The sequence below is a fragment of the Callorhinus ursinus genome, unplaced genomic scaffold (genome assembly GCF_003265705.2).
Source record: "Callorhinus ursinus isolate GAN/ISIS: 27379988/994484 unplaced genomic scaffold, GSC_fseal_2.0 scaffold92, whole genome shotgun sequence".
Classification (NCBI taxonomy): domain Eukaryota; kingdom Metazoa; phylum Chordata; class Mammalia; order Carnivora; family Otariidae; genus Callorhinus; species Callorhinus ursinus.
Window position 1 is genome coordinate 532509 of NW_027397154.1, and position 25504 is coordinate 558012.

At 58.3% G+C, this 25504-nt stretch overlaps 1 protein-coding gene across 20 annotated transcripts; it reads left to right on the plus strand.

The window, feature by feature from the left end:
* The first annotated feature begins 2369 nt into the window (after nucleotides 1–2369).
* On the plus strand, nucleotides 2370–25248 carry MIR9-1HG (MIR9-1 host gene). 20 transcript variants are annotated; one of them, XM_073888589.1, is made up of 9 exons: nucleotides 2757–2841; nucleotides 4497–4556; nucleotides 5041–5108; nucleotides 5376–5468; nucleotides 16727–16826; nucleotides 17136–17375; nucleotides 22709–22823; nucleotides 24470–24640; nucleotides 24934–25248. In XM_073888589.1, the coding sequence occupies exons 1-6, from the start codon at nucleotides 2796–2798 to the stop codon at nucleotides 17240–17242; spliced, it is 474 nt and encodes a 157-aa protein (XP_073744690.1). In that variant the 5' UTR covers nucleotides 2757–2795; the 3' UTR covers nucleotides 17243–17375; nucleotides 22709–22823; nucleotides 24470–24640; nucleotides 24934–25248. The 20 variants fall into 20 exon arrangements, 7 of the variants coding, with proteins under 7 accessions (XP_073744689.1, XP_073744688.1, XP_073744687.1 ...); XM_073888588.1 differs by lacking the exons at nucleotides 2757–2841; nucleotides 4497–4556 and adding an exon at nucleotides 2370–2740 and having other exon boundaries at nucleotides 17136–17462; nucleotides 22709–22902; XM_073888587.1 differs by lacking the exons at nucleotides 2757–2841; nucleotides 4497–4556 and adding an exon at nucleotides 2370–2740 and having other exon boundaries at nucleotides 17136–17462.
* The last annotated feature ends 256 nt before the right edge of the window (nucleotides 25249–25504 follow it).

Sequence of the window (25504 nt, forward strand, 5' to 3'; positions counted from 1 at the left end):
CCCCACCCCCCCTTTGTGAATTCAGAGACTTCTCCCGGAGCCCCTCCCCACTCTTCCCAGAGCGACAGCGAGAAAAGTGTCCCACGCCCTCGGCCCCCTCCTCTAGGGCCGCGACCCCCTCCGGAGCGTCAGATAATTGCTGGTGTGCCGCTCTGAGGAGCCCGGGCTGATACCAGGGAAGGAGAGGGGGAGAGAAATAAATAATAATTTGCTTCCATTCAGCGTATATAGGTTACTTGATTTGCATATATGCTAATAATGCTATAATTACCCTGCTGTTCTGGCCTATGATCAAGTTCTATAAATACATGGATAGCAGAGCGAGGCCTAGCAACACCACCCCAAATTATAAAGTATGTGTCTGTGTGCATCTATGTGTCCCCTAAATCCATGAGCCTCTCTTTGTTATAACACGGCCCTGGGAGCCCTTAGCTCTTCCGGCTCTCGGCTGCCCCCCCCCCCCCCCCCCCCCCGTGTTCGGAGACGGGGGGGGGGCGGGGGGAGGAGGAGGAAAGACCCGCCTGAATGAGAAAATATTCCGGGTTATATGTAATTTTTTTGTATTGGTATTATTATGAATAAATCATTACCGGTTTTAGGAAAACCAAAGATTTCCCCCAAATCATTGAATTAGTTATTGCCTGAATGTCCTCACCTTGGACGGGCCCGGACTTTGGGGTGCAGGAAGAGGCCGCCTCCCTACGCTGGGCCTGTTTGAGATGTTTAAGAAAGTGCTGGCTACGGGGTCCCCTTCCCCAAAGCTGCCCCCACACGTCCGCCTCCTCGCCTGCTCCGGGCGCTCAGAGCCATGCAGATGTTTGGGGGATGGTGGCAGAGGTGGGAGGGGCCTGGAGCAACATAAAAGACGAGATCCACAGCTGTCTGCTTTTAATTATAATTATCCCCTTTCGCTTCCTTTCTGGCTAATGAGGGGGGGGGACTCGATTTTTTTCCTCCCTTTTCTCCCCCCTTCCCCTGGAGTTGAGGGGTGGAGTGAGTTCAGGGTCCTCCTCCCCTGCCCCCCCCCAGCCCCTGGTTACTGGGAGAAAGGCAGGCTCCAGAGGGTGGGGACAGTGTGAAGAGCTTTGCAGGAACAAAGGGAGGACAGGTTTGGATTGCTGGACACGTCCCAGAGTTGGAGAGACCCCCTCCATCCCCCTGGCACCCTCCCCCCAGCCCCCCAGCCCCCAGACAAGGAGCTCAATGTCTTCCAGCCGGTGAGAAAGGAGCGAAAGGGAGCCCAGGCCTAGAGGGGAGGAGGAGGGAAGGGGTGGGGAGCCGGGGGCGCAAAATTAGTCTCAAAGGATCTTTATTTCTGAGCTAGTGAAGCAGATGTAATCAAGGGGAGAACAAAATAATCATAATGGGAGGGATGAGGGGAGGGGAGCCAAGGCTGGAGTGGGGGGCAGTCTGGCCTTCCCCACCTCCCCCTGGTCCCCCTACTCCGGGGTACGGAAGGAAGCACCAGGCCCGTGGACTCTGACCCAAGCCCTCAGAATCCCCCTTTCAGAGCTCAGGGACGCGGGGCCCGGAAGGTGGCTGGGAAGGCACTGGGGACAGGAGAGAGCCCCCGCCCTAGCTGAGGGCGGTGGTGGGCAGGGGGACACTGAAAGCAGTGGGGGAGGGGGAGAGAGGGAGCCGGCAGGGACTCAAGTGGCCTCCAGGTCTGTGGGACAAAAGTTGGAGGGAGATTTGTGTATGAGAGAGGAGGGGAGGGGGCCTTGGGGAAGGGGGGGGCTTTGACAATGAACTTGGGACAAACTTCATTAGCATGCAGGCCTGCTGTCTGTCACGTCGAGCTCAGACTGAGTTCCCAGGCCGGCCAGGAAGAGCGGGAGGGAGGGGGGGGAGGGGCGGGGTGGGGGTGACGGAGAGGACCGGCCATTGTGCCATCCCGGGCCCCAGAGCCCGGCAAATCTCGGGACCCCAGCCCTGGAAGCCAGCCCCCAAATGGCTCTCCCTTCTCTGGGAGCGAGATAATTTATGGCCCACTTTGAATCCGTGGTCCCACCCCTCCCGTCTCCCGTCTAGCCTTCCAAGCGCGGGCCTTCCCGCCCCCACCGTGGGTGCCGTGTCTCCCAAGGGTCACTTTCTCCTGCACAGCTAGGCCGTGGATTTGTGATTTGTGGAGCTGACGGGGCCCCAGGGCTGGGGGAGGTTTGGGAAGGGGGCTCGGGGACACCCCGAAATGGCGAAGTGTCTGTGCCTCCTTCTCCACCCCGCTCCCCACCCTGGACGCGTCATCTCGCCGCGCTCTCAAGTCCGAAGGTCAGCTGGACCCGGCAGGAGCCTGGGGACGGTGCGCGTCTGTCACACCCTTTCTCGCGCTTCCTTGGGGGATATGGGTGGCCTGGGGGAACAATAGCTTTCCTGAGCCCCCTCTTCCTGCCTCAGGTTGGAGAAGGCCAGAGAAGGAGGTGGGGAACAGAGGAGATGACAAAGACCCCTTCCCACACCGGCCTCGGAGCGGGAGGGGAGGGGGCTTCCTCCAGGCGGGCTGTCATTTTGGTGGTCGCGGTGTCTCCAGACAGGGGCAGCACCCCCTCTTTGCTGCCTTCCAGGGAGAGCAGCCAGAGAGAGAGAGAGAGAGAGAGAGAGAGAGAGAGAGAGAGAGAGGCGAGCGGAATTCCTGAATGGACAGACAGATGCTACGTCACTGGAGCCGCCCCGGAGAAGGAGCTGGAGGGAGGCAGTCCAGCGCTGGGGCCGCCGAGCCGGCTCTGCTCCTCACAGAAGCCGGGTGAGTGGCCATTCCGGACGGTCCTCGCTCCCTCGGGCACCTGGGCCGGGGTGGGATGGGATCCCCTAAAACCAGTCGGGGTGCCCTACTTCGCCCACGGGGTAATATTAGGAGGCCCACGCAACAATCACAGAAAGGAAGGGCTGATGAAAGCTGTAGGGGTGACCCACAGGGGTGGGGCGTGAGTGTGGAGGGGGAGTTGGCAGAGCGGGGTCTCCCCTCCTGCTTCGGGGCGCCCGGGGCAGCAGCGGTGAGCCGAGGCAGCAGCCCTGCCCCGCCGCCAGAGCCCAGAGCATCTCCCGGTCCCCTCCTTCCCCAGCCTGGCCCACGGGAGACAGCTCGCCAAGTTTGCCAATGGGATTCGGGGGCTTTAGGGTCACGGTACTACTGATCCTGTTAATCCGCCCCTCCCTCTCTCCAGCAGAAGGCCAACATCTTAATGCTGGTACCAGAGGAGGGGCGGGCAGGGAGACTAGCGGGGATGGGAGGGAAGAGAAAGATGGGTCTGTATTTGGACTCCGGACCTCTTTTCCTCTCTGCCCCCGGGGACTTCAGCTCTTAGGGGAGGACAGGGTCTGGGGAGCTGGGGGCCTGGGGCTGGGGGCGGGGGGAGGAGCCACATTCCCAAACAGGTGGGGACCAGAATTAGGAAAAACCCCAAAAGCATTTTATAGACTTTAGATTAATCTAAACGTCTTCTTCCCTGCCTTTCCCATGAGCTGGCGGGTGGGAACGGGGCCCGGGGGAGCTGAAAGGCCAGTGAGGTGCTGGGGTCAGATGCTGAGGTTCCAGAAGGGGCAGGAGCCCCACTGCAGCTCTCACCAGCCCCATCTGATGCTCGTTTTCATTTCTTGCTTTTCAAGAAGGGCCGGGGCAATAGAGAGAAGGCACAATTCTCACTCCCGTCCCCACCCTGGGCGACAGGCTGGGACCCCTGGGGGGCAGTGGGGGCTGGAGGCCCCGCAGACTACTTCTGGTCCCCCAGAGGCCAGATTTCTGGGAGAGGCTGAGGCTGCCGGTCACCAAACATGCTCCGTGCCTCCTGGGTCCTTGTCACCTCCTCCCTCTCCCTCACACGGTGTGTGGGGGGCTGCAGGGCAGGGCTCCGCAGGGAGAGCCATTGCTGCTCCAGGGACCCCACGCCCCTTTGTGATGGGGGGAAAGCAGGGGCCAAAGGTCCCCCAGCTGTGTTTGTGTCCATTTTCTAGCCGGTCTGCAAGTTGTGGGGGGTCGGCCCCTCTTTGGTGTGAGGACCATTTCAGACGGAGACAGCCCTTTATGAACGGGTGGGCTGGCAGAGCTAAGGCCGGGAGGCGAGTGGGCATTTGTGGCCCCGAGAAGTGGGGTGGGGGCGTTCCAAGCACCCCTCCTAGAAATCGGGCTGGGATGGGAGGCTCATCCCTGCTCCCCAGCCCTGCCTGTTCATGATTTCCTCTGCATTAAGGTAGATTATCTTCCTGATTAAAAAAAGAAGGTGGAGTAGTTGTGGATTGAGTTTGAGGTCGAAGGCTTCACCTCCTTGCCCCGACACACACATGCGCGCACGCACACGCACACGCCCACATGCGCCCGCGCGAACACACTTCTCCTGGTGTATCAGGAGCTGGGTCACCCACGTCATTCCCCTAAATCAAAATTAGCCTGAAAGCAAAATACTGGGAAGGTGAGACTATAAAATATTGAGACTAGGTTCCACACCCAACATTAACATTTAAAAAGCTGCTTTGTATTCTCACCTTTTGTGTATGTGAGACAGAGAAGGACGGGACCAGGGGAACGCTGGGCCGCTCCAGGATCTGCTCTCCTGGACGGAAGGGTGAGAAAGCTCGAGACCTAGCAGGGTTGGCCATATCTTCAGTGCCGAGGACTTTACAGATACGCTGCAGTCAGATCTAGACAGTCAAACATGTCTCCTTGCCCCCAGATCCCTCATTCTGCCCTGAGCAGCCAGGAGCCGTGAGGAGAGGGCGTCCGCTGCGCGAGGGACTACTCCTCCGGGTTCAAGCCAGGGGCCCTTAGCTCCGGCTGGAGGCCGGAGGCAGCGCGGGCTGTGAGCAGGGGCTGAGTTGGCGCCGTCGTCCCGGCAGCGTGGGGCTGGCGGGGGCCCTGCCCGCCTGCACGTCCGGGCATCCGGGCTGCTCTCTCCCCGTGGCCGCCGGTGCTGCCTGGAGCCCTGCGAGGGAAGCGGGCAGCCTGGCCTGTGGAGGAGGGACGGACCGAGGAGGGCAGGTGGCAGAGAGAGGGGGATGCGAAGGAGAGAACTGGAACCCACTTTAACCTTCACATTCTCCCCTTGACAGGGCCGGGCATCCAAGAAGCAGCAGCCCCACTCCTGGTGTCATCGTGGGGGGCCACCTTGGCTTTTAGGGTATTTATTTTCTTATTTGTTTGCTTTGGTGGCGGGGTGGGGGGAAGGGGGCGGGGGCGGAGCTGGTCCTGCATCCCGCATCCCCTCTGTGTTCTCCTGTTCTCCCCACCCTGCCTCTTCTAGCTTTGGGGCCCTGACTGTGCTCCCCTCTGATGGTCGTAAGACCTGTGGAGTCATTGGTGGTGGGAACGAGAGACCCCCTGCACCCAGCTCCGTGAGAGGGCGGAGAGGCACTGGGGCGTCAGGGGACTCTTCCTCTTCTCTCAGACGTTCCCAAGGGCTGGGCGGCAGCGGTTGACCCCGGGAGGCAGGCGGAGTTTTGCAGAGCGGGGCGGGGATGGCGGTATCTGGGCCACAGAGGTGAGAAAGGAGAGCAGTGTGGGTCGTGGTGAGCGGGGATCTGGGAGGCATGCACGCCGAGGGTGTGTGCGGGTCGAGCCCCTGGAAGCATCGGAGGCTCTGGCTGGGAGTGCCGTGGACATGGGGTGGCATTTGTCTTGGTGCCTAGGGTTGTGTCTGCACGTGGCTGTGCATGCTCAGCACCCTTGCCAACCCGTGCGTTTGCCCCTCAAGGAGGCCACTTGCTGAGCGTGGGCCCTCTCCCATCCCCGTCATCACCCCCACCCTCACCCCAGACTCCACAGGGCTCTGAGGCAGGCGCTCAGCTCAGCTGTGGGTCTAAGAACTGGGAGCGGCCAGGGAGGCAGTGCTCAGCAAGGCCCAAGGAATTCTCAGGCTGGCCTCTCGACAGGAGAAAACCACTCTCATGGGGAGGGAAGGGTGGCATCCCCAGGGACAAAATCTTCCATGTTGTCCCCATGCTCTCTAACCTCCTCTGCCCCTATGGAGATAGACAGATTTCGGGGGGTTTTTTTTGTCATCACTTCAGCATTTTTTTTTTTTTTGGCCAATTCTTGCTTTTATGTGTCACTATCCCACAGACAATGCAAATATTCTATAGCAAAAGAATAATGTGTGATAATGTTCATAATAATGATGCACTCAGAAGGCAGAAATAAATACCTGAACCCACCTTCTTCCAAATGCAGCTTTCATCTGTATTATCTTCAAGGCAAATTAATCCGATAATTGAAACAAAGAAAAAATACACCTTTTATTTAATTACCTGAATGTTTCAAGAGAGTGGCCTCATGCCAAAATGTATTTTGGACCCAAATTATAAAAATCTGTCCAAAAGCTGCATCCAGAGAGCATCATTCAGGCCATGTTTTTCTATACATGGGCCTCTTCAGGCACAGACAATGGTGGGCATCAGGACCGTAGGGATGGGGGTGGGGACAGGCACGGGCAAAGACGGCAGGCTCTGAGCTAATGAAGACACTTGCAGACTCAGATCAATACTGGGGACTTGGGGGCCTCTCCCCAAGGTACCCCAGAATTTCCCTGGAAGGACTCCGGGTGGGGTCTGCAGGCCATGGCTCTATAGAACACCGACCTCAGCCCAGAGTACTGGGGGCTCCAGCGGAGGCCTTCCTGGGGAGACTGAGGCTGGCAGGCCAAGCACGGGGGGGTGGGGGGCACCTAATGCACCCATTTTGCTCCAGCTGGCAGCCTCTCTCCGGCCTGCTGTATCAAATTCTAGATAGTGGAAGGGTCTCTTGTGGTCGGAGGAATTGCCGAATAGTCACTAACACGCATCGCGGTCGTTACGCCTCCCCCCTCCCCTCCCACGCAGACCCCACGCGGGCCCCGCACTTGGTCAGCACCCTCCCTCTCCACCCATTCGCGCTCAGCGGGCATGAGGGCAAATTCGGCCCGGCGCGCACATACCCTTGTTAGCCCACTCTTTCCTGGGCACCCACCTTGTTTTCAGTGTAGTATTAGATCCCCTAGGCCCCAATATGTGTGGCGCTGCCTCTACCCTGCAGGGCTGTCTCATTTGCTCCCCTCCATGCACTCTCCTTCTGGAAACCAGAGTAACATGGCCTCATATACAAAGCAAGCCCAGTTCAGGTGCCGGTGGGGAGTTTTCTGCTTCTTTCCCGGCTTAACCCTCCACCCCCGTAGGAATGGAGACAGAGGCCCCACTCACCTCCATCCCTGAGCAGGAGCCCTGGGAGGTCAGGTTGTCAAGTCCGCCCAGGCAATACCAACAAAAAATGGCTTCATCCGGAATCTGGCTAGAGAGGGTGATTCCAAAGTAAACTCATCTCCAGTTTCTGCTGCGGGGGCCTCCTTAAACCTTTGGACGCTGGACACTGCTTAGGCTCAGGAAGCTCTGTAGCGCCCAAAGCCACAACGAGAAGCAGAGGACCCAGCTCCTTATCTAGCTATTTGGGGGGGGGGGCGATTTGGAAATGTACCCATTTCTTTCCAGACCCCAGTTTTTGAGAAGGTCCAGCTGAGTCTGATTTTGGCCCATAGGGGTAGGGGTGTCTCCACTGGGCAAAGAAGCCTTTCTGTGTCTAACCCTCCCCAGCAAAAATACAGCAGTGGCTGAAAGAGGAAGAAGGTTCACGGCTGGTCCCCACTGCCTCTCACTGTGCTCACCGGGTGGCTCCGGGGTAAGGGGTGTGGAGATGAGCTTGGGCCCACTGAGAGTAGGGGACTTGGCTGGGATTGCTGACGGAAGCAAGCAGAGGGCATTGGCTAGCAGGACGGGCCAGCTCTTTCCCACCTGCTGGTCCCAGCCTCCCAGGCGCTGGGTGAGGGGGAGGAAGGAGGGGGCGAAAGTGCCCTTCAGGTGCTTTTAAGGGATCTTTTTGTGGGGGGCAAATGGGGGAATATTTGTCGGGGAAGTTGGTGGTGTGTGTGGAGAAGTGTAGGCCCTATCTAGGTTCGCTGGAATGTCTGCAGGGTGTTGGGTTTCTTATAAAGAGGTACGAAGTCGAGTACCTGGAATTATTTGAGGAGGTTTGTAGGCAGGAAGCTGAAAGGCTGGAGGGGCCTATCGTTTCTCCGGGGCCTGGTATGGAGGGTGCCTGTAGAGAATGCGTTTAGCAGCATGGCGGTAGGGTAAGTCTGTCTGTGAGAGTGTTTGGGGAGGATTCCACTTTTCTGCATCTGAACTGGGGCACAGAGACCCCAGTGCTCCTCCAATGCTCCGTTCTGAGCTGTAGGGGCGGGAGGGGCGGGGAAGAAAGTAGGCAGCGGACACTTTGTTTCTTTCCTTCCTTCCCCACAGCCTCCGCTGCTGTGCTCCCTGCTCTGAGAGGGTAAAGAATGGATGCTGTGGAAGCTTCTAGAAAGCCTTTCCCTTGGGTAAGGGTCCTGAGACCCTCTGGGAGCTGACGGAGGGGGGCGGGAGCTGTGCCAAGCACAGCCCTGAGAAGACCCTGAGACTGGGGAAGCCAGGCTCCATACTGCTGTTCTCCTGGGGAAACGCAGGCCCCAGGGCTTTGTCCTAGAAGGTGCAGAGAGGCGACACCCCCAAGTGGATAAAACAGTCTGGCTGGGCCTACTGGCAACCGAGGGGCGCACCTCTGTTGGCACAGTGTTCAAGGATCCCAGGTGAGAGGAATAGGCCGGTATTAGGCAGGCACCCAGGCTCTAGGTATCTAGGTTGTAGGATTTTTCAGAAAAGGGGCTGCGAGTAGGACGGTTGGAGGGACGGGGTACCTGGGGACTGGGGACTAGCTCCCTGGCAGACACCGAGGCTCAGCCAGGGGCCCACAGCTCTCTCTGGGAGAGCGCCGCCAGGCAGGGAGAATCCGCACCCGGCTTGCGGGGCGGCGCGAGCTGCCGGGGTTGGGAAGCGGCATTACTGGACTCCGATTCTCCGGGCAGATGGGGAGCCAGGTCAGGAAAGCCCGGAACCGAAAACCATGCTGAGAGCGATCCTTCTTCCTCTGCGCCCAGCTCTCCTAGTGTCACTGGAGATGGAGCCCGGGGGGAGGCGCGTGGGGCTGGCCTCCGTGGCTGAGCGGAATGTGCGGATACTGCCCGGGGTTAATTCCAGGTGAGACCCACCAGCCTCCCCACGCCCAACCTTGGTGTAGTGTAGGGAGCAGGGTCAAGAGATATTCCCGTTTCTGCACCGCGACTAGGGAGGCCCAGACTCGGTCGGACCCCGCGTCTCCCAGTAGGAGTCCCTAACTTCCAGAATCTTTCCCTCACTGTTTTGGGTTGGAAACCAATAAGAGCGAGATTCCCGCCCGTCCTAAAAGGTTAGGATCCCAGTCTGGAAGGGATCAGAACACGACAAGCACAAAGAATATCCTGAGGAGAGGAGGCAGGTAGGGGGAGAATCTCGTTATCTGGTTCATTTTGATATCTCTGAGTCCCCCCGCCCCCTATATCCTGGCGCAACATACCTAGGGCCCAAATGGAAAATGTAGGGCCTACAAAGAGTGAGGATGGAGATCAAAACCACAAATGGCAATGGCGGGAGACGGCAGGCGAGCCTCGGGGTGGGCGAGGCAGCAGGAGGCTGAGGGTCAGCACACAGACGTGGTAATCCCTCCCCAGCCCCGCTCCTGGGGGGAGGGGCGCCCCAATTGCGCGCTCCAGCCCTTCCCTGGAAGGGGAGGGGCGGGCCGGCGGGGGAGAAGAGGCGGTGACGTCAGACTTGGCGGAGCCAATCGGAGGCTGGCCTGGGGAGGGAGCGTGAAAGGATGAATGAAAAGTCCGGAGCCGGAGCGCGCCCGGGCCAGAGCGGCGGCCGCGGCGGAGGAGGGAGCTGGGGAGGCGAGGCCCGCTCCGCCCCGCTCCGCCCCGCTCACCGCGGCTCGGCGGAGGCTGAGATCCGGCGGGCGCCGCGCTGAGCCCGGGCACCCCGGGCCACGGCTCTCCGTAGCGGGAGCGCGCCGGGAGGACCGCGCGGGAGAGCACGATGGGCGCCCTGGGCTCGATGTAAGTGGCCTGGCGGGCTCGGGGCAGCAGGTGGGCGAGCGCCTCGGCGTCCCGCGAGCGTGCCTGCGCGTCCGCCCGGAGGGGCCGGCCGAGACCCTCCTGCGGGCTGCGGGGACCTCTGTGTCGACTCCCGTTTCCGATCGGAATCCCCGCCAAGCCCTAGGGGCCCTCTCGCTTCGGACCCCCGACCATTTTCACAGCCTTGGGTGCTTTGTGGAACTCTTTGTACAAAGCCCTTTCTCTGGGGGTCCCGCGGGGCCTGGGGCTCGCCTCACTCACCTGCACCGCCTACCCCATCTCGTGGGGGGGGGTCTCCCGGAACCCCTCCTGGGTGGGGTCTTCGCCCTTTCCTTCTCTCCCAGAGACGCGCCGGGGAGGCCCTGGGGCGCCCACCCCGCACCGGCTTGCCTCCCTCCGGGTTGCCAGGATTTCCTGTTCCCTGCCAGGACGCCGCCGGGGGTTTTCCCCCACGATTCGCTGCTCGCCCCCGGCTTTAGTCAGCGCCCTTGTTCCAGCCCTTCGCGAGCAGGGGGTCCCCGCGGCTCCCACGCAGAGGCTTGGGCTGTCGGGCGCGCCCTGCAGCTTCCAGAGGAGGGCGGTGGGGACCCCGTGGGGCTGTCGAGGCCTCCGCCGCGGTCCCTGCGGTCGTCCCGGGTGGCGCGAAAAGCCCGCGAGTCCCTCTTCCTGCGGAAGGACCCGCGGAGCTCCCGCTTGTGGCTCAGATGGGAGCGGGAAGAGAGAGGCGCGCGCGAAGCTTCTGGGGCCCGGGGGCGATCCCTGGCCCTCGACGCCGCCGGCCTTCGCGTCCTTCCCACGCCCTTCTCGGGCTCTGGGGTGTCTGTGTCCTGTACTCGGGGTCCCTTTCCGTCTTGGACTCCGTTCCTCTCTCCGCCCTCACCTCCACCCCTGTGCCCTCTCCCACCTCCACCCCTGTGCCCTCTCCCACCTCCACCCCTGTGCCCTCTCCCACCTCCACCGGCGGGCGGCCGGGGCGGCGGCGGCGGGCGGCCGGGAGGCTGCGTGGAAGAGGCGGCGGCGGCAGCCAGGAGGCGGGGTTGGTTGTTATCTTTGGTTATCTAGCTGTATGAGTGGTGTGGAGTCTTCATAAAGCTAGATAACCGAAAGTAAAAATAACCCCATACACTGCGCAGAGGGCCCCGGGAAAGCTGGCCGCATGGGCGGGCGGGGGAGGGCATACACGAGGGGCTGGGGGCGCGAGGACCCCAGGGCCGCGCGGGGGAGAAGAGATGCCGGTGGCCCGCGGGCCTCAAGACCGAACCCCAACCCGGGTCCAGGCAGGTAGGAGGCGCCGCCCCGGCTCACGTTAGCCAGGTGCTCCCCATGAGCTGGGAGGAGGCGAGAAAGGGGAAGAAGGGTGGTTCCTCCTCAGGATGGGGGCTTTCCGGGCAGAATGCGGAGTGGGCCACTGCGGGGGAAGCTGCTCCGAGGCAGAGATCCGTTGAAATCTAGTTGCAGGGTTATTTGGGCCAGTGCCTCGGGCTGCCGGCCCAGGCGTCTCCCGTGGGCGCTGGTGAACAGCTTCCCGCAGGCTCTGCACAGCTCTTGCTGGGGTGAGAGGCTTTGGGGGAGTACCTCCCTCCCCTCCCCCCCCCAGACCTCCTCTCAAGGAGAAAAGGAAAGAGCAAAGAACCCACCTGGGGTTTTTGCTTTCATCCACTCCGCTCCCTGAAGCCCTGTAGGTCTGCCCAGCTGGGCTGGGGCTGACAATGAGAGGGGGGGCAAGTGGGGGTAGACCTGGAGACACAGGCTGGGTTCTGGGGCAGGGGTGTGCAGAGTGTTTCTCAGCTCCCTTGTTCCATATTCTTTCCTCTTTCTGCTCAGGACCTCAGTCTGATGTCTTGAAAAGCTACTCATGGGGCGCCTGGGTGGCTCGGTTGGTTGAGCGACTGCCTTCGGCTCAGGTCATGATCCTGGAGTCCCGGGATCGAGTCCCGCATCGGGCTCCCTGCTCGGCGGGGAGTCTGCTCCTCCCTCTGACCCTCTTCCCTCTCGTGCTCTCTGTCTCTCATTCTCTCTCTCTCTCAAATCAATAAAATCTTAAAAAAAAAAAAGAAAAAAAGAAAAGCTACTCATGGAAGCTCTGTCTTCACTGACCAGATCGGCCGAGTTGGGGTCTTTCAAGACACACGTTGCCTTGCTATCCCATCGTCACTCTCTTAGAAATCACCTCCAAGAGCAAATGGCCTCAAGGAGCTCAAACACAAAGGAATTTGTAGCTTAGTACTTATGCTGCCCAGAGAAAGCAAAGAATTAGAGAGATTAATCAGGGCCTTTCCTAAAAGAATCCGTTTATCTGGCCTGACCTAAATATTTTAAGCAAAAGTGTTTCGGTGCAGTTGGGAGGAGGATGGTCCAGAGTCACTTGGTGGAATAAAAGTAAATGTAACAAAGCTAGAAGTAGCCCGGCTGCGTTTACTCCCTCTCCCCGTTCCCTCCCCCACCACCTGGCTGGCAGTCCAGAGTGCAGGGAGAAAAAAAGGGCGGGACAGCTGGACAAAATGACCTTGTACAGACTCCAGTTCCCTGTGTAAATTTACAGTTTCCTCCAGGAACTGATTTTTATAGCGAGGAGATTATGATTCAATTATATATTATGTGGGAGAAATATTGGGGAATCCAAACTAAAACAGTCAGGCTTCAGAGAGCCTAGAGCACACACGTGTCCTCCCTTCGGAGGTTTGGAGGAAAGAGAGATCAGCTGCCTCCCACTTTTTTCAGCTGTTTGGAATTTGGTATTTTTGGAGGGGGGCAGTGGAGACAGGATTAGGGAGAAAGGGGGCAGGTTTGGGCAGGGACTAAGAATCCCTAACACCGTACCCCCTGGTAACAGCCTCTGTCTACATGCTTCTCTTTGATCCTCCGACACTGGGAAGCGGCTGCTATTAACCCCATTTTACAGATGAGGAACCACAGACCCCAGTGGGAAGCTAACGCCCCTGAATAGTTTCAAACCTCAGGGGAAGGACTAGAGGGTAAGGTGGGGAGACTAAGATGCGGATGAAGGATGAGTGAGAAGAGAGGGGATGGGGCATCAGGGGAAAGGTAAGGTCCAGGAGAGATGAGAGCCTCAGGCCTGGCTGGGATCCGAGGACGAGGGGGAGGGGGAGGAAGAGGAGGAGGAGCACCAAGAAAGACAGGCTTTTTTTTTTTTTTTTAAAGATTTTATTTATTTATTTGACAGTGAAAGGGAACACAAGCGGGGGCGGAGGGGGGTAGCGGGAGAGGAAGAAGCAGTCTCCCTGTTGAGCAGGGAGCCTGATGATGCAGGGTGGGCTCCATCCGGACCCCGGGGATCATGACCTGAGCCAAGGCAGATGCTTAACCAACTGAACCACACAGGCGCCCCTCCTGTTTTTTTTTTTTTTTTTTTTTTAACTTCACGCAGCTGGTTGGAAATGCATGTTTGGGATCTGCTGAGACTCATCCACATAAGACTTAGAACTTATGTTTTAACCACAGTGGGTTTATATTGTTATTGTGGGGCCCCATGAGCACATCTGACCACTGGGTCTCCCAAGGAGACTAGAGGGCCTGAGGGAGTGGGTGGGTGGAGGGCTTACACCCTATACAGAACAAACACCTCCTCCAGGGAGAGGGGGTAGAGGCCCGGAGGGATGTGGTGGTGGGGGGGGTGTTGCCTTCTGTGTACACGTGGTGGTGAGCGTGGGTGTGTGGGCAGGGCTGTCAGGAGAACGATGGGAGGCTGTGCTGGGAGCTGTCTGTGTCTGCTCACGAGGGTGAGAAACTGACTGACCCGACGTGACGCTGGCTGTGTGTGTGTGATGGATCCACGGTGGGCAGGAGGCCCGGCTGTCTGATCAGGGATGCCTGACTATGCATAACTGTAAATCCATTAGAGGAACAGACACTCTGGGGTTGGGGGGGTTTACCAAATGCAGACATCACAGTGATACCACTGAGTCCTGCCACCTGCCTCCCCCAACTTTTATACCGGATGACACCTCCTCCAGCTGAGCCCACTAGGCAAACTGATGGGATAGGGGTGCAGGGAGGCTGGCTTGAAAGGGGCTCGCAAGGGCTTCACCCATTACCAGTTAGCGAATTTCTGGCTTGGTATCATCACACCTCTGTGTTCACGAGTTTTTAGTTTTATTCTTCTGATCTTGCGACATCCACCTATTTCTACTGGGATGGTTTCTAAGCTGGTTTCTTCACCCATTTTCCTCCCTCGCCCTCATTCCAATGCTTTCCTATTGGATTCTGAGTCCAGGAGTTCAAAGGCAATTTTCTCCTAAATATCTGACTCAAGTTTTGATTATCACTCACACCCTCACTTTGGGTCAGGTTTTCCTCAATTCAGGGCACTGAAAGGTTTCCCCAGTCATAAACATCATCACCATCAGCAAGCCTGGGGAGGGACAGAAATGCAAAGAGCATGTGTGACTGCACCAAGGTTTGTGCTTGGGTGTATCACTTACCAGCTGCAACATCTCTGAGCCTCAGCAGGATGTTTATATAAAGGAGAGACAAATGTATGCCTCCAGGATTGTTACATGGAGCAAACAAAGAATTCTATGTAAAAGATCTTGTAATATGTTATCATATCCATGGGCAAAGAGTCATTCTTTCGCTACCGCTCAGAACAACGATCTGAAAGCATATGATTGATCTCGGAATGCAAAAAAGGACAGCTCTTTGGTATGTTCTTGACTGAGGATCTCAACACATTTCAACTTGAGGAAGTTCCTTCCTTCTTTTCCAGCTTTGGAGTAGAGGAGGGACTGCTGGGGACCTGGGTGGGCAGTGTCTGAAGGCTGGTGAGAGGACGAACAGCCCATTCAGGGAAGAGCCTGGAGTCCTTGGGGCAGAAGGGCCATCGTACTTTCTCTTCTGAACAGATCTTATCACCTATTGGTACTTACGATTGGTAAACTGACTTATGTAGATAGAGAAATATGGCATGAGTAGACGATAATTCCAAGCTTATTCCATTAAGTTTCTAGAATTACTTAAAACAGTTTGTTTAGGTAAAGGACCCGTTAGGCAGTGGGTGTAGTTAACAAACCAGATGGAGACCTGCCTATCAGCGTGCAGACTTCTCTTCAGCACGGAGCAGCTCTAAGAAGGGGTGTTTTCTCTCCTCTTGCCTCCCGGCCTCCCACCTCCCTGACTGCCAAATCAGTTCCCCAGGTTAGTAACCCGCCAGAGAAACACAGGCCCTCTGTGTTCTTCTGGGTCTAGAAGTCCTACTTGAAGTCTGCCCTTCCCAGGGTTTGGGAACTGGAATATTCTGATACTTATTTCTTCACCTCATTCCCACCCTGATGCTCTGGGCACAGATTGACCTTTCCACCTTCTTTCCTTCCTTTGCTATCGAGACCTCAGAGATCTTGGGGGGTTATGGCGCGATCTCATCCAGAGGCAGGGTGTGCCAACTTCCCTAGGAGAAAAATGCATTTAGGTTAATGCTTTAAAATCATTGAAAGGAAGGAGTAGACAGAACTATGAAAACATTCTCAGAGCTTTGAGGAAAATGAGAAGCAGGGTTACGGAAGGTGAAGGTGCGTAGGTGCATATTTAGATAGGAGAGGGGTGAGAGAAAGGGGGAACCCTTCCTTGCCACCCAGGCTCTCCCAAGGCTCAGAGTGACACCCCCCTCCTCCTGCCCTAATCCCCCCATTAAGGCTGCTCTGAGTTTGTTATGACAGCGGCTGAAGGCAGCTGAATTGCTGTTTGCCGTGTCTGCTAATTGGACTGCAGGGTTGCGGTCTGGGCACTGAAAGAGGCCATTGTTGCTGTTTACCTTCTACAGCTGCCTCCCTGGGGACCTTCTGGGTGAAGGGGAGCAGCATGCCCTCAGGGTTACCGCACCCATGCCCTGTCGCTGCACAAGGGACTGCGCCGGGGAGACAGTTCATCTCATTGCCTGATGTCATTGGGATGGTTTGAGCTTCCACAGCACAGAAGAGACAAGCCCAACACCTGAGTCAGTCTCCCCTCCAGATCGGGCCTGGGGCCACCAAGAGTTCCCAGGACAGGGAAGTTAGATGCTTGTCTTTCTCTTCCCTGTTCATTCCCTACTTCTACAGGGGCCCTAGCTTTGCCTCTTCCTCTGGCTGATCAGGCTTAACCCCTGTACTTTTTCTTAGGTACTTTCTTCCAGGCCAGTGATTCTTGACTTGGTTGTGCACTGAAATCACCCGGGGAGCTTTAAAAAAAAAAAAAAATACTGATGTTTGGGTCTAGTTCCAGACTGATGAAATCTGAGTATCTGGGAAAGTTCTCCGGGTATTTCTTATCTAATGTGCAGCTAGGGTTAAGAACCACTGAGGCTGGCTTACCCCTCTGCCTGGGTCACACGCACACAGGCACCCAGGCACCCAGGCGGACCTGTGCCCTTCCTCCCTTCCCTACTTTTCCTCTCCACCTCTCCGTATCTGTAATACTGTTGGGCACCTGCGTATCTGTCTCATCTTTATTACTAAATTCCTTGTGGGAACTGTAGAATTTAGGGTGGAATGTAGAGGTGTGCACCCCATCAACTACCTCAACCCGAGCTCTTCCCCAAGGGCAGGAACTATGACTCTATCTCCCTGTGGATTTCCAAGCAGGATCCAGATGAAGACTGAGCTGATCTAGGGCTCTTACGTCCTTAGGGATGAAGGGGTGTGAGGTTCAGAGTTGCACCGGCTCTTGGGCTCTTCCTCCCCCCAAAGTCCTTTTGGCAATTGGGATATCTTCAGAGAGGAGAAACTTTCTTCAGCGTTATCTGCCCCTTTGCTTACAAGTTTCCAAAATGTTTCTGCTTCTTCTCTTCCCTTTAGCTTCTCACCTGGGGCGGGTGGGTGTCCCACCACCCTCCCGCCCTCTTTCCTCCACGCGTGAGCCAGAGCCGCATCCAGCACCACGGACAGCTCCCGGGTGGTGAGTGAGCCGGCCGTGCAGGCCCCCTCTGGGAGGGTGAGGAAGGGGTCCTTCTATCTGTCTCTAGATTGTGTAATCTGTGGGAGTTGTTTGTGGGCAGCCGTGGAGTCTCGGGAAGAGGAAAAGGCTGAGGGCAGTTGGCATTCCATCTTCAGGAAACCGTGTTTGTCCTCTATGGGGAGTCTGAGTGAGGGGCCGCTGCCGCAGCAGGAAGGATGAGAGTTAGATTTCAGGAGGGATTTAACTGAAGCTCTTGTGAGATCAGGTGGAGCTAGAATGAGCCTCCGCCCTATATCTCTCATTTTACAGATTCCCAAGAGAGTGGAGGAGTTATGACCAAGGTCACTCAGCGGGGTAGTGGAAATGCCAAGATGCAGCCTCCTGAACTCCAGCCTGGCCCTGCCCACCGTGTCTGATATATCCTGTGGGGGCCTCCCTGCCTTTGCTGCGATGCTGATGCTGGTAGAGAGGGCTCACAGGTTGTCCTTGCCCAAAAAAGGACAGGAGGCATGCGTGGACATGTGAGGTGTCCACACAAGCCAGGAAGAGGTGGGACCAGCTTCTCTCTCTGTCCGTGGAGGTCTGGGGGGAGGCCTCGGACAGAAGCACAGGGGAAGGCATACAGAGCAGTAGCTGGTAAGCCCATGGGAGAAAAGGCAAGGGGGGCAACCATCTGCCAGGGCACAGAGGCCAGCGGATGGCCACAAGGAGTCTCCAGAGGCCGGCAAGAGTCACGCAAACTGGAACAGGGCCTGGGAAAGGCCCTTCTGTGTGCCCAGGCCTGCTTCTCCAACACCAGGAGCCCAGAAACAAAGGGGCCATTCTCTCTAGGATGTGATGCCGCCATCTCCGGCTGGCAGTGCCAGGTGGTGGGGGCACCAGGGGGTGTCAACCTATTATCCCCCCCCCAACTCTTAGGTCCTCTGGGGCTGGATGTTGGAGAGGTGGGTGTTCCATGCTACGTTGCCATGGCAACCGCCCCAACCCCCACCTTCCTAAGCACAAAGAGAGACAGCTTTCACCCCCACCCCCAGGAAGAACCTGGGTCTGGTTGGGAATCTTCCCTTGGGAATCCTCCTTTCTGATGCACACGCCTTGGCATGCATGAGCATCACGCTCTTTTCAGCCCTGGAGCCGAGCTGTGCAGGCAGAGAGGCTGGTGCATCCAGAGACTCTGGGAAGGTTGTGCGAGTGAGCAGGAGTCCCTTGTACTTAACCCTCTCCCCTCAAAGCTCTCCTGTCCCTCAGCCTACAGCCCAGGCCATCCTGGGCCTCCTCAGCTCGGGTGACAGAGGCCTTGACCTTCTAGCGTTTCCCAGAAGTGAGGGACACCCTGCTACCCCCAGCAAGCCTCCAGGCTGTGGGAACAGGAGAAGAGGAGGGGGTCATTTCTGCCATCCTCCATCTGCACCCTCCGCCATTACTCATTAGGCATTCTGCCCCCTCCTTCCGCTCGTTAAGCCTGATTTGCATACATTTGCATAATACAACTCATTTGCATTCCAGGAGGCTCATGGTAGGAGCCAGGAAAAAAGGGGAGGGGTTGGAGAAGAGAGAAAAGGGGAGAGATTTTGTTTTCATCAAAGTGTGTGTGGGGGGGAGGTGGCAGGAAGAGGGGACAGAAATAAAAACTCACACTACTTTCTTTCTTCCCTTCTGCCGTCCCTCCCCGAGCTGGACTCCAATGCCAAAGAGAGATGCCAAGGGGCTGGCTTTTCTGTCCTTTTTTGTCTTGCTTCCTCCGGGCTTGGCTGCCCAGCCTGGCCCCCCACCTTGTTGGGCTCAGGCTTCAGAAAGAGAGAGACAGGGGTAGGAGGCAATGCTGTGGGAACGGAAGCAGAGGGAGAGGGAGGCCGCCATCTTAGGCAACTAGCACCCCTAAGATGTCCACCTCTGACAGGTGGATGGACGTGGTGGGGGGACGGGGCTGAGGCCACAGGAAGCACTTGGCTGGCTGACCAGAACGTGGTTGAGTGTTCCTGCTCCTGGAATTGGGAAGAGGGGACGGGAGAGAGGGGAGGCAGGAGGGATGAGGCCTGGCAACCCTAGAGGGGCATGAGCTTGGCATAGGGGCAGGGCTGGTAGAGAGGCCTCCCGTTTCCTTCCAGACCCCTGGTGAGCGCGGCGGTCAGAGGACCTGGCCGAGGATCTGATGGACTGGGGGTAATGTAAAAATCCTGGAGGGGTCAAACTAGGCATCTCAGCAGGAGGAAGGAGAGGGTAAGTGGTGGGTAGGCAGGACCACCGGCCAGGCTGCTGTGTACTTGAGGTGAAGCTTCAAGTCTTCTCTGCCCACCGTCCCCGCTCAGGCTGGGCGACCCCTACAGAGCATTTCCTGCTGGCATCATCCCGTCTGCTCCCGTGGCCTTTGGCTCTCCTGTTACATTCTTGCTTATGCGTTCTGGCCTCTGCTCATTCGGTCCTCCGTCCGGGTTGGCCGGGTCTCCATCATGAATGCTCCCCAGGGTTCTGCAGCTCTGCTAGTGTATCCCGTCAGCCATCGTGGGGTTCCAGGTCTCCATCATGAGTGCTCCCCAGGGTTCTGCAGCTCTGCTAGTGTATCCCGTCAGCCATCGTGAGGTTCCAGACACTCTCCCACTTCGCTCATTCTGGCCTCTCTGAACTCCAGACCCATTCCCCTACCTGCTCTCTGTGCTCCCACCCTTAGCTCCCAGGGCGGAGGCTGGAGGGGTGCACCTGCATCCTGGATGCCCAGGCTCGAGCTGCAAGGAGGGCCGGGAGGGCTCCCCTGCTTGCCGCTCCCCAGATATGGTCCAGAGTCCAGATGCTCACCGGTTCAGCCCTGCTTAAGGCCTGGCCGGGCTCCTGCCCCCACCAAACTCCTAGGCCCTCAGGTCCCATCGGGAGCAGGCCCTCCCTCTCCACACCACTCACACCAGGACCCATCTCCCCCCTTTGTGGTGCCCCTCACACCCACACCTTCCTCTCCCTTCACTCTGCCTCCACGTCCGCTCATTCCATTAACAGGCATTTACTGCGTGCCTGCTGTGGGCTGGGGTCGTGCCAAAGTTGAAGGTGGGACCCAGGGATGCTCTGAGGAGCTAATGGTCTGGCAGGGAGGGCAGACACACAGGAACACAGGACGGGAAAGACCTGGGCAGTTAGGGAGGGCCTCCTGGAGGGGCCAGAGGGGGGGTGGTGACACGGGGGGGCGGTGATAAAAGGTAGACAGGGTGTCATCAAGTCCAAAGTCTGAGGAAGTGGGTGGTGGAGAGTAGACAGGCAGGGGACGGGGCTATCCGTTAGGGGGACTCGGGGCCAGGAGGAGATGGGACATGGACCCCACCAGGGAGGCTGGATGTGACGGGGCGCTGGGGAGTTAGCTGATAGCCTCCGAGATGCTGGGAGCAGGGGTACAGCCGAGGGGCAGCACATGACCACTCCCAGAAGGGAGCAGGACATGCATCTAGCTGCCTACTCAGCCCAGTGCCCAGCTGGATGTTTCACGAGCTCCTGGTTAGGTCTGCAAATGAAGGAACATGTTTAAGGCCTGAGAGCCACCTGAGGAAGGGCCTCTGCCTCTAGCCCCGGCCTTGCCCCACTGCCCGCATGCACGCCCGCTTGCACATGGGTAGGCTTGTGGGAGCTCTCTGGGAAGAGAGGTGGAGAAGCCAGGTTGGTGCCCAGCAGCGGTGCCCCGGGGTCAGCAAGGAAGACGGGCAGCTGGGGACTGGAGTGAAAAGCAGAGAAGACGGTGGGTCCTGGGAAACCCCTGGAAGAGGGGGTGAGGGACAGGGTGGGTTGTTGTCGGGGGTGGGCCAGGGCTCTGAGGGGATCCCTCCTGGAGAAAGGCTGTGGGAGGCTGAGGAGGCAGCTGTGGAGGTAAGGCGCTGCTGCTGGCCACTGGGGGGGAAGGGAAGTAGGGGTGCAGCCCCACCCTTCCCCCAGGCCCAGCCTCTGCACAAAGGCTTCTCTGTGAGTGGCCATGGAAGTGGCCCTGTCAGGTGAGAGGGCTTAGCTCCCAGAGCCCACGGGTTGCGGGGGGTGCAAGGGTGTTGGAGGAGGGGAGGACTGAGGGGTAGCTCAAGCTTTAACCAGACCCGGGAAGGAAATGGAGAAGCTGAGATCTGGCCAGGCTCTCACAGTGACAGGCTCAGGACAGGCTCCTCTCCGGGGTCCCATGAGGCCTCACAGGTCCCCGCACCGAGGCCTTGCTGCCGGCCTTCTTCCCCACTGCAACTCCCCATCCTGCCAGGCACCGCCCCCCCCCCAGCCTCCCTTCCCCAGGCCATAGCTGCCCTTCCGTGGTGCTTCCCAGCTCCTGCACAGGGACCCCTGCCCAGGGACGGTGGCGTGGGGAGGGTGGAAAGAAGAGAGTCCCAAGGCTGCCTGAGACTCCACCCAGTCTTGCCATCCCTGGGGGAGGCTTCTCTCCTTGCCTGGTCTCCGTGTCACTTTTTGCTGACCAGCAGCATGGATAGACCTTCCCTACTGCCCCTGCCTCATGGTGCACACCGTTCCTTCTCATAAATGTTTGGGTTTGGGGTGCCGACAGCAGGCAGGATGTCAGCTTGCAGCTTTTGCTCACACATTCGGTAGAAGGGCTCCACTCAGGATGGACAACAGAAGGAGGCTTCGGTTGTTGACCCTGAAACTGGACAGGCTGGTCAGGGTGCAGACCCTGGCTTCCCTCCCTTACGAGCTAGGTGACCTTAGGCAAGTCACTGAAGGTCTTTGGATCCTAACTTCCACAGTTGTCCTGAGGGATCAGATGGGTCCCTGTGAATGAGGGTGTTTTGTAAGGTTGTATGCAGATGTCCAGGGCTAATTCTAAACGGGACGCAGAGTTAGAAGGGCCGTTGCAGGTAGGTGGGAACAGTCAGGGAAGGCTTCCATGGCTTGGAAGTGAGGGTGCAATCGCTGGGGTGGAGGGTGAGGGACTGGGTGCGGTCCGTGGTGGAGGCCTGTCTGAGGAGCGTGGCGACAGCTCTCGTGGCCTCCAGCCGCCGAGCCTCTTTAACACCTAGACGGTGGACCCCGTATAACGGCGGCTTCTTTCATCCTTCCCTCTGGCCCTGTGCAAACACTGACCCGCAGGCCTGGGGGGGAGCAGGGCTGAAGTTCCCCCACATTGCCTAGCCCTGCGGCCCTCACGTTGGGGTTCTCCAGAGGGCACATTCGCCAGACACCGTGACCCTCAGTGAGTGTGTCCAAGAGCCGCCTCCAAGCCTGCTGCACCAGACTCTCTCCGCTGGTGCTACTCAGCGTTGCCAGGAGTGAGCTCAGTCCCGACTTCTCTAGATCCCTCAGCCCATGGGCCCGCAAGACTCTGAGCAGCAGGGTCTTTTGTCTCTAAGCGGTCACTCCTTGTGGTACAAGCAGGAGCTAGGAGGGGGAGTGGTTTGCTATCATCCCCACAGATATCTGTGGGGCCTGGGGGCCTTCGGGGAAGGGCCAGGCTGAGGCTGGCATATGGAGGGACAGCCCTGGGCACAGGGGCATGAGCCTCACCCGGCCAAGGCTACCTTCTGCCGGCTTCGTCCATCTGGCACCAGCTGGCTCTCCAGCGCTGCCCCCACAATCCACCGGACTCCTTCTGCTGCCGTTGCCATAGCAATTGGCTGCCATCTTGTACTCAGGGCACTACCTCCTGTCTGGATCTTCCCGTGGGGTTCCCGGAGGATGGGAGATAGATCTCCAGGGATGGAACCCTTCCTCCTGCTAGCTCGTCCCATAAAAATTAATGTTAACATATGATTTTTTAAAAATAGCCAAGATGGAGGCCAACAGTATGTCAGGCTCTGTGCTGAATACTCCCTGTGTGTTATGTAATATGGCCGAGGAAGCACTCACGTAATCAGTGTAAACGGTTCCCACCCAGTTTCTTATTTCTGTGATGGGCTTTTCCTCTCTCCAACCAGGAGATTCCATGATCCTGCACATTCCTGTCTTGGGAAGTCCTTGCTAGTGTCTAACCCCGATCTGTGCCGAAGCACCTGTTCTTCGACCCTTGGCTTGACATGGCTACTTTGAGAAGTAAGGAACACACTGCCACACGGATGCAGTCACTTCACTGGGCTGCCTGGACTCCAGCTGTTGGCACCTGGCCAGCTTGGTGAGGTCCCAGTGCCCCTTCAAGACTTGGGGACCCAAGTCTAAGATCTGTTGTTTAGAGCGGCGCCCAGCCAGCTCAGTCAGTAGAACGTGTGGCCCTCAATCTCAGGGTCGTGAGTTCAAGCCCCATGTTGGGCATGGAGCCTACTTACAATAATAATAATAATAATAATAAATAAATAAATAAATAAAATCTTGCTTAGACAAGGGGAGTCTGTGTCACAAAATGCTTTGAAATTCCCCTTGCCTCCATCCCCACCCGAAGAGAGAAGCATGAACCAGAAGTCACTGGAAAGTGATAGTGTCCCAGGCCCTCAGGGTCGGTGGGGGGGGGGTCCCCTAGGAAGGCAGTCTCCCTGCTCCCACCGTTCGGGAGGTTCTGACAGGGTCCCTGAGAGATCCTGAGGTGGTGAGGACGCCCTCCCTCTGGAGCTCAAGCAGAAGGCAGAGAATGGTCACCTTGACCCAGAGGGGCAGCCCGAAGGGGCACTGAGCAGGGGCTAGCTTTGCTGGGGGAATCTTGAATGAGGGGCAGGTGGAGAGAGAGAAAGGCCATTCTCCACTGAGGCAGGGTGGGCTGGCAGGGAGGGGCTGGGGATGATTTACGACATCATTGTTCCCCCCACCACCACCACTGGACGGTTGCTAGGAGATGCTGGCTATCTGTGTCTGGGCGGGGAGGGCCAGACTGCTCCATCTGGACGACTCCTCCCCTCCTCGGAGCTTCACCCATTACCCCTCCCCAGACCCCGACACACACCTTCCCTTCTGTTGGCCCCCAAATCCAGCCAGCCTGGGGCTCGTGGGGCTCGCAGGCAGCCTGAGGATCTGGGACCAGGAAGCCAACAGGGAGCCCTGGAGGGAGAGGCCAGCAGACTCAGCTGGGGTGCTGAGGAGCGGCCGGCTCACCTCAGGGCCTCTGGGAGCCAGGGCAGGACGAGGGCCAAGGGAAGTCGGGGCCCCGAGGAGCCCAGGTTTGAGGGGGACTGAGTCCAGTGTGATGGGCGAGGCAGACCCCAATCACACCCCTCCACAGTACCGCCCGAGTCAAGGTTAGAGGCCTGTAAAGGCCGGGTTTGGGGTCATGGCGTGGAGCACTGAGGGCAGGGGGGAGTAAGGCTAGACCATCGGATCTGAGCAGAGGGAGGCTGTGTTGGGGCATGGCTCAGATCCCCTGCTCTTCCGGAGATTCCCTCTTCAGATTTCAAAGCCCTTGGAGAAGTCAGATGGGTGAACTTTAGGGACTCCTAAAGTTGCTGGCTCCCAAGTCCTGCGGGGAAGGAGAGGGACACCGTGCCCACAGTGGTGCTCCTGATACCAGAGCCCACCTGGATTCAGCACCCGCTTGCTCATGCGAGCCCCCTCTCTTGGCCATGTTCTCCGTCAGTCTTCCAACAGGCCTGGAAACTGGCTTGTACTGTCCCCCACTTTGCAAAGGGGCATTCGGGGCCCAACGAAGGACATGTGACTTGCCCAGAGTCAGGGGGCTAGTAAGCTGGGCTGGGGCTTCAGAGGAGGCCTGGTGGGTCCTCTGCACATGCTGCCTCCCTCCCCTGTGGCTCCCGCAGAGCAAGTTCCTAACACACTCGGAGCAACTGAAGGGCAGGAGCAGATGGGCGGGGGCCTGGCAGCCCGTGTTCAGGTGCGAAGCCGGAGGGATGCTAACACCGTCCTTGCGGGTGGAGACAGGACCGGGGAAGAGGCTACGGTTGCTGCGGAAGCCACTGGAATCCTCCCAGGTTGGTCCCCGGCCAAGGGACGTGTGTTCCCCACTTTCAGCCAAGTCCCCTGGGCCACCGCCTCATCTCTCACCTGCTGGGGATCTGAGTGCCCTGTCCTGTCATGGCCCTGGGGGGAGCTCCTGCAAGAGATGCCTAGATTCAGCCCTTTGTCATGGACCCTCCTGGCCCTGGCCTTTCTGGTGGAGGGGAGCCCCGAGGGCCGCTGGACGAACTCCCTGGAATCCTCTGCCTCCTGCCAAGGTCTCCATCCAAAGAGAACCTTCTTCATTCTTGACACTTCTTCTTTTCAGACCAAAAGAAGGACCTATTTCACCCAGTTGGCGTGGGCGCCCTCTGAGAAGCCCTCCCGGATTGACCCAAGATGAGGCTACACTCTAGCAATTGGCTGGCTGCTCCAGGAGGCCCCTGAGCAGGATGGAAGTGGCCAGGCCCTGGCTCCAGCCCTGGCTCCCCCCTGGAGCCACCGGGGAGACTTCCTTCCACCATGCTCCCGTGTCTGCAGCTGTCCACCTGGCCCATCCCGGTCCCTCCTATGTCATCTGAGCTGACAGTCCTCTGGGACGGGGGTCCCATCTCATGTCTAATAAAGACTCCTGAATGCTGAACCAGTCCTGGTGGTCGCGATATACCTGGGCAGGGTTGGGAGGGGAGGGCTCCCCGAGAGACCCTTGCTGTGGGGGCCACCGTTGCAGCAGAAGAGGGAAGCCTCAGGAAGACACAGATCTCACCTGTGGGGGTGGGGTGGAGACTAAAGACTTTCTTGGCTGCTTCCACCTCTCCCAGCGGCCCCAAGGCTCCCGGCAATGCCACCCAGGCTCTGGCCACTCCTACCTCAGAGCAACGGGCAGATGCTCCCAGCTG

What these genes read in the sequence shown, in the direction of transcription:
- MIR9-1HG (XM_073888588.1), top strand. Translation starts at nt 2,434, where the DNA reads ATGACAAAGACCCCTTCCCACACCGGCCTCGGAGCGGGAGGGGAGGGG. An exon ending in CTGCTCCTCACAGAAGCCGG is followed by an intron (nt 2,741 to 5,040) that starts GTGAGTGGCCAT and finishes TCCCCTTGACAG; the next exon opens with GGCCGGGCATCCAAGAAGCA. An exon ending in CCACGGACAGCTCCCGGGTG is followed by an intron (nt 16,827 to 17,135) that starts GTGAGTGAGCCG and finishes CTCATTTTACAG; the next exon opens with ATTCCCAAGAGAGTGGAGGA.